A 14,618-nucleotide genomic window follows, 5' to 3' on the forward strand; every position below is an offset into this window, starting at 1 on the left:
ACTTAAACTTTATGCTGGTTTGTTTACTGTTGAGTGAGGGAAAACAATGTTGCACATTAAGTTAAATCATCTGGTTTAAATGGGGGGCCAGTGCTTCACCATCTGCTCCAATGTGCTCCTGACCCCGACCCAGGTGTAAATAACTATCCGAACCAAGGAATTATATGTCTATAAGCCAACGAAAACTCTGCACCACCACCTCACACATTCTCACTGCATTTATTTAGACATCGGGTATAGGTATAACACAGTTCTCGCGAGCATCATCCCATTCTCTCTCTCTCTCTCTCTCTCTCTCTCTCTCTCTCTCTCTCACACACACACACACACACACACACACACACACACACACACACACACACACACACACACACACACACACACACACACACACATACACACGCGCGCGAGCACACACACAACACTCCAGCCTCCTCCAGCCCATGGTCTCCAGTGGTATAGCTAGTCTAGATCCCATAACCCGAAACAGCTGAGGATTACAGCAATTTTATCTAAAAATATATCCGCACTAATATGTAATAATTTGATGAATTAATAAAGTATTTTGAGGAGACAACAAATCTGTAATATGTTTACTCCGTGGACAGAAATGACAGCGCTGGCCTACTGTGAGACCTACAGTAGCTGTTTGCGAAACGTCTTATTCCTATCATATTCTAGGCAATAACTATCAACGACAATGTGCTCACAGACAGCTTTTTTTTTATTACTTTATTTTATTTTATTTTTTGAAGAAAAAAAAAAAAAACAACAACAAGAGAATTGAGCCTCTGGCTCTTGGCTTTTATATTACAGGTGTCATGCAGGCAGATTCTCTGGACCCTTTGAAGTGTGCAGGACAGGTTGCTGAGAGCAATACCAATACCAATACCAATATTCTGGTGACAGATTGATTGTTTGTTTGTTTGATTGATTGATTGAATACTTTATCTCAAGACACCATGACTCAGCCATGACCATATAAGGAGTTCCAAATCCCATCCCAATCCAAATATGGAGTGTGTTGTCTAACCATGTGTCTTCAATCTCTTTAGCATCAAGCGCAAACAAATCACTCAGCTCCATATATGGGCACAAAAGGGGGCATGCCCATATGGGCATACCGATGACATCAGGGAACTCCATATAAGGGCATATACAAGACAAGGACTGACTGACAGATACAGTACAGATATCTCCATATTATATGGGCATACCAGTAATATGGGCATAAACTGATAACATCAGGGATCTCCATATATGGATTGGCGGTGTTAAGTAGACTAGCCCTTACCCGTTCAAAGATATGAGCTCCAAAATGATGTGCAGTGTGTGGGTTATGGTATGTGCACTGTGCATACAGTATATGAGGGATGGAAAGTAACTTTAACTGGTGCTTGCATGATAATATGTAGGAGCATCAATGTAAGAAATACCCGTTTCGTTTAATGGCTAACCCCCCCCCCCCCCCCCCCGCCCGCCCGCCCACCCGCCCACCCGCCTGCGCACACACCCGCCTGCCTGCACACACACACACACACACACACACACACACACACACACACACACACACACACACACACACACACACACACAGAGAGAGCTGGTTAAACATGTTGCCTCATGCTAGATGCAGAATAGATGTGCCTCATGCTAGATGCAGAATAGATAGTAGATGCACCATAAAAATGCTAATATACAGTATATGATTTGTGAAAGTGACAAACGGGCTTCACAGTTATGTTAGGTGTGTTCATATGCTAATGGTGATGCGATTTCAGATCAATTGCTCCAGCCACTGAGGAGAAACGCTGTTTCAGACAGACAGACAGACACTCACTCAGACATTCGCAAAATTATAGTATAGATGAGGGCCACCCGAACTTCAAGTGGGCTAAATTGCACTTGTTGTACGAAGTTCGCATGGTATCAAACAAGACACACACCATACATCTTCTTTGTTGCATTTTTTGGCATTGACTTTTCTTTTTTTAGCCACTTTAGCCATTTTTGATGGGTAAGGTAAGGCAGGTCGTGTGACCAGTCTGACCACCGCTTGTTATTGAGACCAATGATCACACATTTGCTGATGTACGCATTGCGTCAATATGTATGTGAATAAAAACGTTAAAATAAAATAAATCGTCGTTAGTCGTTAAAATTAGAAAATGTGTACATTTTGTAATTTGCCATTAACCCTACAAGGGCCGGTCAGAGTGAACCAAAGGGCCGCATACGGCCCCAGGGCCGCACAATGCCAAGGTCTGCTCTATCACAAAGTCAGACATACTGTAGGAGCGGTTAGCACCGCTCAAAAATACAATACAAAATATTGTGAATATACAACCACCTCATTGTGGCAGCTTGTTAGACCCCAAAATATAACAGGGACACCAGGTTGGAAGTGGCCAAACTAAAGTATTGATAATCTGAATTTATGTAAATATTGTAATGTCTTTTTCATTTTCATACCCCCCTGTCCCGCCCCCTCCCTTGTCCAGTTGTCCTGACAACCCAACTTCAACCAATCATAGCACCGTGTGTGGGCCATGATCCATCCCTCTTGGCCATGGGATCTAGAGTTGACTCCTCCCTCCATTCAGAGGCGTCAATTGGGTATGGCAAGCTATGGTAGCTGCCATACCTTGACTACAGGGGGAAATAATAAAATGTACTTTTCATCGTGCCTGTTGCTAAGGTATGGCAACATGACTGGAGACACCAGTCATGTTGCCATACCTTAGCTTTTTCTGAACTGACGCCACTGCCAACATCTCAGCCTCGCTTGCTGCTGCTGCTGTGCTGTCAGAGAGAGAGAGAGAGAGAGAGAGAGAGAGAGAGAGAGAGAGAGAGAGAGAGAAAGGTGCTCCAGTCCAGTCAGTCTGTCAGTGTCGGTGTAGTGGTGTTGTTGCTTCTCTATCTCCAACCACCACCAAAAAACAGCCACTAGCCAGGCTCTCCTTCTTTCTTTTTACCCTCCTCCACCCTCTCCTCTTCCCCCTGCCTGGATCCCCCCTGGTCGGATCGAGAGAGAGAGAGAGCCAGTGGCCGTTTACCTCCACCACCCACCCAGGCACCCTGCACCCACCCACCTCCTTCTCCTCCTCTATCCGATCTACCCCCGCCTGCCCTGGGCTCTGATCGCACAGAGACTACGGCTCCTTCCACTGTCACCACCACCAACAACAGCCATGGCTACCACGATCGTCACCTCCACCAGGTTCACCGACGAATACCAGCTCTACGAGGAACTGGGAAAGTAAGCTACTGTTCAAATATAGAAGATATTTAATAATAGGGACATATTCAATAAGGGGAGTGCGTCGCTTTATGCTATGCATATTTGGTCGGTGTGGGTTTTTTGTTGTAATGTGTACATTTGTCGACAGATTAAAACATAAATACACGCAAAATAAAACCCTATAGGTTTTATTTATTTAGTGATTTTGTTGTAATTTGTAAATTAAGCAGTAAAAAAAATTAAGAAGCAATAATGGGCACAAATTCAAGCAAAAGGGGAGTGTGTCGCTTTCATACTGTATTATATTTGGCGAGCTTTTTTGTTATTTGTAATAAAGATTCGTCGACGGAATTACAAACAAAAACACTAAAATAATTAGACATATTATTGGACGTTTTTCTTGGTGCGTTTTAGTAACCATTTCGTAAAAAAATTGTTACAACAAATAGGATGAAGAAAGAGAGCACCTATATAGACCTTTACAAGCTAACACACAACACGTCTGCTTGTGTAATGGCTCTTGTTATTATTTTCAATATAAACCTAGTCGTTTATGTCTTTGTGGGCTTCTTGTCTTTTGCATAATTCTTTTCCCCCCAGCAGTAAAAAATAAATAAATAAAACGAATAATTGCTCTCTCTCTCTCTGTCTGGGGGGAATAAAGCTTATATTGCTTGGCTGTGTGGGCTGCTAATATAGCTGTTGCTAGCCTATGATAGCCTAGCTCCTCGGGGCTAAAATAAACCCCGTTGATATGCATTGGTAAAGCAGCTAAGAAGCTAACTGGCTAAAATAAGCTAATATATATCTCCTCCTTCTCGTGTGTGTGTGTGTGTGTGTGTGTGTGTGTGTGTGTGTGTGTGTGTGTGTGTGTGTGTGTGTGTGTGTGTTGGTGTGGTGGGTATTAAGCTAACATTGGTGGTGAGGGTTGGATAGCCTCCTATGTTGACTGGGCTGTAGTGTTAACGCCCTGCGTTGATGTCCAACTGCCACCGGCTTGTTGTGGGGTTTGATAAAGAAGACAAATTACAACAAAAAACACACAAAAAACCCAACCTATAGGTTGTTTTTTTGGTGTGTTTTTGGTTGTAATTTGTCAGGTATAGATAGGGCTTAATGTGTTCTTCTCAGAGCTATAATAAAAGCTATCCCTCCTCTGTGACATTTCCGTGCCCTCCTCCCCTCATGTTTTTAGCCCCTCTGGTCTACTGGTCTAGTGGTGGTACTGCTGCTATACGACCACCACCACTACCAAGACGTAGCTGTCATACCAAATACACCACCTCCACCCACTCACACACACCCCCACCCAGAGGAGAACACTTCGTTATCTTTTTATCGTTGCCCGTCAGAATCAGAAACACACTGACTTCTGCATTTGCAGGGCCTGTTGGTTTAGACTGAATATGCTAAAAGCAAAAAGATAAAAAGGAAAACGAGGAAACCAGACGTCGCTCACGAAACTCGTATTAATATTGTTTTATTTAGTTATATAACGATAGATAAAATGCTGTGTTATGTATAATATGTGTGCATTTCGCAGCATTGCCAGCCAGCCAGCAGCAGTGCAATGCCGAAACCTCCCCCTCCCTCCCCCTTTTAAGACAGTGATCTCCCATCTTAGCTAAGAGGAGAGGATTAAATCAACTTCTTTATTACATAGATGTTTGTATTTTATTACAACGTAATAGCCGTCCTGTAATAAAAGCTAGCGACGCGCGTATCGCCTGTCAGTGTATAAGCTGCACTGTCCTCATGCATGCATGCGTGTGTGTGACACAACCCTCTGTGAGTGTGTGCATGTGTGTATGCAGGTTTAGAGAGAGAGAGAGAGAGAGACTACTAGAGGCTTTAAGGTCTGTGCTAGGCCGACCATTTCTCTCTCCCTCTCTCTCTGCCAGGCAGCTGCAGATGATTTGGTGTGACGGTGTTGAGAGAGTAACGTTAGCCTCTACCTAAGATCTATTGTATCGATAAGGATCAGGACCGTGCCGTGCATTTATTATCATCGCTTTCTCCTTTTTTTCTGTTTTGTTTGCTTGCAGTATAATAACCACCCCCTCCTTCTCCTCCTCTCTCTCTCTCTCTCTCTCTCTCTCTCTCTCTACACCCCTCCACCCGCCCCCTAGCAGCACACACTGCAGCTGGCCTTGTCGTCACCACCACCACCACCACCAGTTATCAATAAATACGTTGTCATCGTCCGCGTAGAGTGGCGTTATGCACGCACGCTGGCTGCACCGCTGCATTATCTTCTCCATTAGTATTATTATTGTTATTGGGAGGGAGGCAACGTTTTGTGGTGTAATAGGTATTGCTGTGGTGAGATTCTTTTCCTCTTTTTTTTTGATGACTGATAAAACGGGGCCATCATATCCCTCTCTCGTGTGCTCGCTCTCTTTTTCTAATTGGCCAATAGTCTGTCTGTCTTGTATTCCTCTCGTTTTGACCAAAGCGACAGCATGCATGCAGGCAGGCTTTCCCCCCCCATCATCATCATCCCCCAACCTCCCCAGTCCCCACTTCTCCTTACTTCTCCTGCTACTATCGCCTCCCCTCTCCCACACACCCACCATCCTGTGTGTGTGTGTGTGTGTGTGTGTGTGTGTGTGTGTGCGTGTGTGCGTGTGCGCCCACCGTGATTGACAGTAATCAATGCTGGTGATTGTTCCGTGGTTGCACAGCACACCTGGTTTCCATGGTTGTAGCTGCGTAACAACTGTCACGTCCACTCCCACCCCCCACTCCGCTTCCCCCCCCCCCCCGAGCCAGTATAACCATGGTGGAGGAGCATGGGCAGGGCTATAGCAGTGTAGGGGTCTTCAACGTTTTCAGGCCGGGGACCCCTTAGTTGAGAGAGAGATGAAGCCAGGGACCCCCACACAACCTGTTCATAGATTCCTTATAGTTTTGTTGTTTGACAGCACAATCATCAGTGTATTTTGGATTCATGTCAATTTGAGTTTTCAGATACTGTATTTAACCACTTGAGCCGTCATTACCTAATAAACTTGACCTTTTACTCTGTACTTAGTCTGCTCTTTTTCCCCTCAACACCAAACCTCAACACCAGATCTGCTATTTTTTGGCTACAGTTCTCAGAATATGGACACCAGGGCTTGAGTTGTTGATATACAAAGGATTGGAAGATTTGGAGGACCCCCTATAGTAACTCTGAGGACCCCCTGTTGAAGACCCCTGCTATAGTGTTTTCACATCCACTGAACCTGACCAACACTCACTGAACTGAACCCGCCACATGTTCTTCCTGCAACCATTTCCATCTTGATTCTGTGTTGCGTTTCCCCTCATATGACTCTCTCTCTCTCTCTCTCTTTTTTCTTAAGCAAGCAGCATATTTCTGTCACCTGTCACTTTCTTTTAAATAATTGACAGTAAGTGCAGAGCGCTGCTGGGGGGGTGGAGTGGAAGAATGCAGTCTTGAAAGTTGCAGGCCTACATATCTTACACATGAAGGCAAGGGCTGACTGTGCTGTACTAGTAGGTAATAGTGCAGGGGATTTCAAACTCTATTGACTCTAGCGGTGGATATTGGCAAGAATCTCGCGATGCAATACGTATCACGATACATGGGTCTCGATGCAATAGTATCACGATAAATTGAGAATCTTTACGATACGATACTATTGCGATACTATTGCGATATATCAGCTTTAAAAGCTGAAGACGCTGCTCTAATGTTGTTTTCGTCGTTCGCAGCCATTTTCTCGAGAGACCTCACTCACTGAACCGTGGGAAGGGGAAGTAGTTACTATAGTACAGCGACATCTAGAGGCAGCGGAGTGTCAGGACCGGACTTCTACCATTAATTGGCTTCTATGCATGGGAACATATTTTATTTCCCTCAAAGTATCGCGATACTGCAGCATGAAGTATCAATACAGTATTGGCAAATAAACTATTGTGACGTATTGCCAATATCGATTATATTGCCCACCCCTAATGGACTCAGGGCACCCCTCTAAATAACCTTTTCCTCCATTGCACCCCTGAATTACACTGTTAATCTTTTGAATCTTAAATCATATTACGCACCGTAAAAAATGCACATCTTTCCACCTAAGATATGGTAGGATATGTCTCGGAGAAAATATGTCAGTTTCCATCAGAACTGACTGAAAATAAGTAACTTTATACTTGACGTTTAACTACTTGAACCCCAGCATCGCTATTCTGGGGGGAAGGTTCACCAAAAATATGTATTATCGTAAGTTGCTCTCGATTAAGAGCGTCTGCCAACTGCCTAAATTGTAAAAAAATCTGATCTACAAGCTCACAACGTGTCACAACTTGAAGCATTGTGAGTGAGCTGGTAGATCTGCTAATTTTGGTGAAGAGAGTTGCCCGTAGATGGACAAAAAGAACTCATGAAGTACAGTGCAAATCAGCTCTGTTTTATTAAGCCTAGTGAAGTGATATTGAATGATGTAGTCGTGATAGGCCTAGAACTATTGAATGCTTTAACCAGTGAAAACTATCAGACATACAAGCTCACAGCGCGTTTTTTTGAAAAACGTATGTTTTTTGAAAAACCTATGTTTCTATGTCAGCAATCTGGCCAGCCATTGTCAAAGAAAAGGTCCTTTTCACTTAAATGGAGCTCAGTTAGTCTGTTCTTGAGAGACTACTATGTCAGTGGTTCTCAAACCTTTTCATGTGAAGGACCCCCAAAATGATATTTATATAGCCACGGACCCCCATTCAACATATTTAGTTCTAGGGACCACCCAGAAGCAACATTTGAGTTACAAACGTTCGCTTTGAAAATACATATATTCAAAGATTTGCACACATTTTTACGACTTTTTCAAAAATAGCAGATCTACAAGCTCGCAGCGCGGCACTCGGTGCCGCGCTGTGAGCTTGTATATCTGCTATTTTTCACTGGTTAGAGCATTCAATAATTCTAGGCCTAAATGGGTTAATGAATTCCAAGTACTTTCTAATGATTATGCAGCACCCCTGGACTGGCATCATGGCACCCTTGGGTGCCACGGCACCCACTTTGCGAATCACTGCACTAGAGGTACTAACTATATTGAACCTGCTGTGTGATTGCAGTCGATATTACATTCATAACATAAGCATTACTTTACTAAAACAATTGAAAACTACTAGGCCTTACATCTGAGGCATGCAGTGTTGTATTGATCATGTCACGGGTTACTACCATGCCGTCCCGAATCTTTTCGAGAAGGAGCGCACAAAGTAAACGCACAATGCATCCGATCCGTTGCAAAGTTCACACCCCAACGTTCACAAAAGCTGTAGTGTCACCAGGATGATTTGACATAGGAATGAGCCTGGTTGCATTATCAATAGTCTATTGCAGGGTTCCCCAATAGGCGGCCCGCGGGCCATTTGTGGCCCGCGGGGGGCTACTGTCTGGCCCCCACCAACCCCAGTAATAATGGTGGTATAAGAGCAGCAACAACACTAGTATGTTGTCGTTGTTGGGTGGAAAACCCGTATCTCACAATGTGTACGTTCTTTCGCAAAGTAAAGCTCTGCTTCATCAAACAAGGCCTTCACACAAAAGTAGTGAAAACAGCAGATCTAAAATCACGCGAGGCGTTGTGTGCTTGTAGATCGGCTGTTTTCACTAGTTTAAATCATTTTTAAAATGATAAATGCAAAACGGACGGTTTTGGACATACAAGAATTTCACCCGACAATGACGATATCTGAACTGTCGCTGGAGTAGCGGGGACGCTGGAGTAGCGGGGACGGCACCGTCGCCCCCTGCAATGTTGTGGCCCTCGGCTTGGTATCCTAGACATAATTTGGCCCTTGGGGAAAACTAATTGCGGAACCCTGGTCTATTGTCTGACTTGCTAACTCCTAGCTGTAGTGTAGGTTTTAAAATAGCTCACCCCAAAGATGAATTCACCAGTCCAGTACAACTCTGGAGGCATGCTATATAACATGGGGTCTTCAACGTTTTCAGGCCAAGGACCCCTTAGCTGAGAGAGAGACGAAGCGGGGACCCTCTTTACATATTGTATAAATGTGTGATGCAGATTTTCATCGATAGAGATATATTCATAGACTTGTTTGACAGCACAGTCATCCGTCTACGTATGTTGTTCATGTTTTTAGTTAACATGACCTTTCACTCTGTACTTGGTCTGCTCTTTTTTTCTTCTACACCAAACCTATTTGCCGAAAATAGCTGATCTACAAGCTCTCTGAGAGCTGTTATTAGATATATCTGCTATAGATCTGCTATTTTTGTCGTTCTCAGAATAGGGATGTGAGGGTTCAAGTTGTTAATTTAAAAGAATGATCCTATCACAAAGATTTAGGGGTCCCCTGTTTTAGACCCCTGCTATATACTGTACCTTACTAGCATGACGTGTGTGACACTCTTACCCAATGCACAACCAATTAGGAATTTAGTGTCTCCAGGACACATTGTTGCAGCAGGAATTGAACCTGTGAACTTTTCCAGCATGCCAGTCGGTTCAGCCACCACCAGGGCACTCACTCAAGGGATGGGACGATATGAACATTTCATATCACGATTATTGTGACAAAAGAAATTGTGATTTACGATATCGCGATAATCAAAATCCATTATCCTGTGCAGAACATTTGCCAAAAAATAGCCGATCTACAGGCTCACTGTGAGCTTGTAGATCGGCTATTTTTTGGCGAAGACATTTGATAGAGAGTGAAAAAAAAACTGTATTAAGTAGCCTACGCAGGTATTTACCAATTATAGAGGGTTTAAGTGGTACTGGATATGCAGCTTGGCAAATAAAATATAAATTGATTCCAGTGCATGACAATATCACGATGAATTAAATCTCCACGATATGATTATCATGAATGTTTTTTATCACGATATCCCTAACTCACTCGCTGCTTTTAAGTGTCTGACCGAATAGTTGAATAATCTTCTGCCCCGCTGCTGCTGACTAATGTCTGTGCTGACCTTTCTTTCTATGTGCATGTATGAAACTGTCCAGACACACAACTGAATATCATTACTCCGTTTACGTTTCCATCTCCGCAGTGATGCACTCGTTAACACACGGGCTGCCATTGTTTTGGTCATTCTAGTGCTGTAGAGCGGCGCCATTCACTTACGCTTTATTTTGAAGAGCCCCGGAAGCCACGTGCGTGTGCATGTTGTGTAATATTGACGATTTTAAAATGGACGTCAAGTTTGTGTACATTTGGTCGCGAAACTATTGCTGGCGGCCGAGTTGCATGATGGGATATGTAGTGTTTTCGCTCACCAGCCGCTACCGCGGCACCTGTTTAGCTGGTAACCATGGCAACAGTTAACTTGTCTGTGGAAGAGATAACAGGACCCTGGCACAGCAGCGGCCACCGTGTTATTGTATTCAACGTAGGGTGTAGTCGGAGGCCCCAGAAAACGCCCACAAAACTGTGCCCACAAAACCACTAAACCATCGTTTTCTGGGGCCATTTGTAGCCCAAGGAATGTTTTTTATGCAAAATAAATGCTTGCAATGGATTCAGCATCATGACAAACCCCTAGTTAGACCCCTCACATCCTACTTTAATACCCAGAAAAAAAGAAAAGAATCTGGGTATTTTCCTCCTATATAGAAAGTCGATGGGAGCCCAACTTGATTTGGCTGCTGTGGCGACCCCGAAGGTCGCCGACTCGGGCGCCTTAGCTAAATCATTAGAGCATGCCCTGGGCTACATCTGTGCAAAATGTGGCGCTTTTAGACTGATTAGCACGAAATTACCGTTCTATCTCCCTAAGGCCCCCGACTTGTGGGCGATATGGTGATAATTATCGTTGAGACGATACAATATCTCCACGATATGCCTTTTCAGATATCGTATATATTGTGATACAATGAGGGAGCCAATATGAAAAAATCGTCTTGAATTGTTAATACAGAGATTCATTGCAGAATCCACCATTAAACCTGCATTTTGGTCTAAATCAGTAGTTCTCGAACTTTAAAATGTCAAGGTTTCTCCTTATCTCTGACAGTATAACGACGTGCATAACGACATTGACTGTCATGTGTGAAAGTTGGCTGCCAGAGAAGAAGAAGAACTGATTTATTTTGGTTTTGTTGTCTCTTTTCCTTGTTTAGGGGAGCTTTTTCAGTGGTGCGCCGATGTGTTAAGAAGTCCTCGGGACAGGAGTATGCTGCGAAAATAATCAACACGAAGAAGCTGTCCGCCAGAGGTAACACACACACACACACACACACACACACACACACACACACACACACACACACACACACACACACAAAGATCCCACTCCTACTCATATGTTTTGTTACTTGCGCCAGCGGAGCGTGCAAGTACTGGCGTTTATCTGCGTCCCTGTCGGGTGTCTGTTTAGGCCCGTAGCCAATCACGGACCAGCATTCCAGGTGACGTCACCATCAACAGCCAATGAGGGACCAGCATTCTTGGTGACGTGACCAACAACAAGTGCGACCTGATATATATAAATAACAAGGTTGCCCACCCACATACAGACAACAGTACTTGCACGCTCTGCTGGTGCACAAGTAGGCCATACTTGGCCACGAGTGCACAAGGAGCAAGTTGGCACCTCGACAGAGTCTAGTTTAGTTTGTGTATTGGAATGCATGCATTTGAACAGGAGAGCCTTGGGTCCCAAAAGTAGGGCTGTGTGGTCAAGATCAATCAATAAATCATGAGAAAATGAGGAGACAAGACAATTATATCAGGTGGTGGTGGTTAAGTTTATATAACATGATCAGTGATGTCATTACGTGCGCATCCCGCATCAAAAACTCATTCAAGTCGCCCAGGGACTCATTCATGTCATGGTCCTGGGGTCCCGGGGATGCGCCTCCATTGGAGTCCATGTTAAAATAATTTACCGGGTCGCGGTAAAAGAAAAACATTTTAAAATTCCACAGACACCACCATTGTTCATGGGTGAAAGCATCCTACTTTACCCTACGTTAACACAAATAAAATCCACCTAGAAAGTCTTAAACAGGCGATAGAAACGTCAATTGATTCCACCGACGATGTCCGACGCCATTTTGCGCGCCCAAATTCATTAGGGGCACATGTTTTAGTAGTTTTAGTAGTTCTAAGTTCAAACATTAGCCAAATTGTAAAATAAATATAAGAAATAGGCAAACATTTTGAAAATAGCCGATCTACAAGCTCACAGTGCTCGAAAACATTGTATTGAGAACCTTTCTGGGACCCATTTGAATGACCACCTGTGGGTCCCGGGACCCATTACATTGAAAACCTAGTAACATCACTGCATGATATCATGGACAGAAGTACACTTTAACACTCTGGGCAGTGGTAAAGTAGAATGGTCCGACACTAGAATTATACTGTGTGGCTTCAAGGCCTCTGGAACGATCTGTACCATAACAAGATAGGCTTTACCAGAACAATAGTATTGAGGCCTACTAAAGACCTCTCGACTCCTAACTATCAAGTATTAGTATCATCATACAGACCTAGATATTAATATAATCAATGAATACATGATCTACTCTATAAAGTCACACATAATCAATCATGATAAACTCTAATCTACTGCAGCTGTCACAATTATTACATAATCGTCTAATCGCAATTATTTGAGGTAATCGCAATTATTTTGCATAATCGTCATAATCGTTTCCATGTCGAGAAATGTTAACATAGTTACACTTTCAAAAAGTAGTGGAAATAGCAGATCTACAAGCTCAACGTGTCGCATCGTGAGCTTGTCACTATCAATGTTCTTTTTTAAGTATAAAATTGTCAAATATGTCAATAATTTCTTTGTATATTTAGGTTATGTGTCATATCTGCCATGTGCAACTTCAAAGCCTAAAAGCCAAAGAGAAATCTAATTGTCAACGACAAAAACACAATTAAATCATTAATCGCAATTATTTGAGTGGCAATCGTCACGTAAAATGTCATAATCGTGAGAGCCCTAGCCGTGGGTCCCACAAGAACACCAAGCCCCCGATCATCATCATCATCACGTCAGTAGGGGAATATTCTTCTCTGTGAGCCTCTTGCCCATGTGATGACTTTCACTCATAAACATGGCACTGAACAGGCCAGCGTTCTTCCTCTGTGGTGTCATTACACTGCACCAGTACAGCCTCCCACCTCCTCCTCCTCCCAGCCCGTACAAGGAACTGATACAAATATTTTAGTAGGAGGAGGGAGGGGGGGGGCACCGGCCGGGTTGACGGCGCCAGGGTCAAATCTTTGGAGAGTCAGGGCAGGGAGACAAGATGCAGAAAACATTCTAGAGATGTGTGCAGGTAGGGCTGTCACAATTATTACATAATCGTCTAATCGCAATTATTTGACATACTGGTAATCGTGATTATTTTTCATAATCGTCATAATCGTTTCCATGTTGAAAAATGTTCATATATTTTAAAAAAAAGTCCAAAATAGTGGAAATAGCAGATCTACAAGCTTGTAGATCGGCTATTTCCACTATCAAAGTTATTTTTTAAGTAGTACGTTGTCAAATATGTCAGTCATTTCTTTGTATATTTAGGTTATGTGTCATATCTGCCACGTACAACTTCAAAGCCTAAAAGCCAAACAGAAATGTACCGTATTTTCCGGACTATAAGGCGCACTTAAAAGCCTTTTATTTTCTCAAAAAACTACAGTGCGCCTTATAGTCCAGTGCGCCTTATATATGGATCATTCATTGACATTGACATTCCCTTTAGCACAGCTCCATCTGTTGGATGCATAACGCAACGGTAGCGTCTATTATGTGCGCCTTATAGTCAGGTGCGCCTTATATGAAAACAGTTTGAAAATAGACCATTCATTGACAGTGCGCCTTATAGTCAGGTGCGCCTTATAGTCCAGAAAATACTGTAATCATCAACGACAAAAACACAATTAAATCGTTAATCACCAATTATTTGAGTGACAATTAATCGTCATGTAAAATGTCATATCGTGACAGCCCTAGAGCAGGGTCATTGTGGGGTCAGTGTGTGTCGGAATGCATCCCTAATAAAAAATAAATAAAAAGAACTGAGGGCTTTTTCCTCTGCTACCTTCCATCCCCTCCATGATGTTCCTCTCTCTACCACAGTGGTTCTCAACCAGTGGGTCGGGACCCCCAAGGGGGGATCCCCAAATGATTTTTGGGGGTTCCCAGAAGATTAGCTTAATGTGAAACATTGTTTTCTCACTCAACGGTAAACAAACCAACATACAGTTCAAGTGTAATGAGGGTGTCTGCACATTTCTATAGTGACAATTTAAGGACTTTTTAAGACAAATTACAAACATTGTCAAATATTAGAGGCAGACATTGTGAAAATAGACGATCCACACGGCGATCCAGGGAATTAGGCGAGGCGTTGTGAGCATGTAG

General features: G+C 43.3%; 2 protein-coding genes across 11 annotated transcripts in view; both read left to right on the top strand.

The window, feature by feature from the left end:
• The window catches only part of eef2k (eukaryotic elongation factor 2 kinase), a 369,092-nt gene that overhangs the window by 126,131 nt on the left and 228,343 nt on the right, over positions 1-14,618 (top strand). The window lies entirely within an intron of this gene.
• LOC308303579 (calcium/calmodulin-dependent protein kinase type II subunit gamma-like) overlaps positions 2,941-14,618 on the top strand; it is a 102,907-nt gene continuing 91,229 nt past the window's right edge. For all 8 annotated transcript variants that reach the window (XM_080747987.1, XM_080747980.1, XM_080747983.1 and 5 more), the window contains exons 1-2: positions 2,941-3,259; positions 11,350-11,444. In XM_080747987.1, coding sequence (XP_080604113.1) covers positions 3,192-3,259; positions 11,350-11,444 — 163 coding nt within the window. In that variant the 5' untranslated portion in view covers positions 2,941-3,191. The remainder of the gene's footprint in view (positions 3,260-11,349; positions 11,445-14,618) is intronic.

This window comes from Nannobrachium achirus (genome assembly GCF_963921795.1).
Source record: "Nannobrachium achirus genome assembly, chromosome: 18".
Lineage (NCBI taxonomy): Eukaryota > Metazoa > Chordata > Actinopteri > Myctophiformes > Myctophidae > Nannobrachium > Nannobrachium achirus.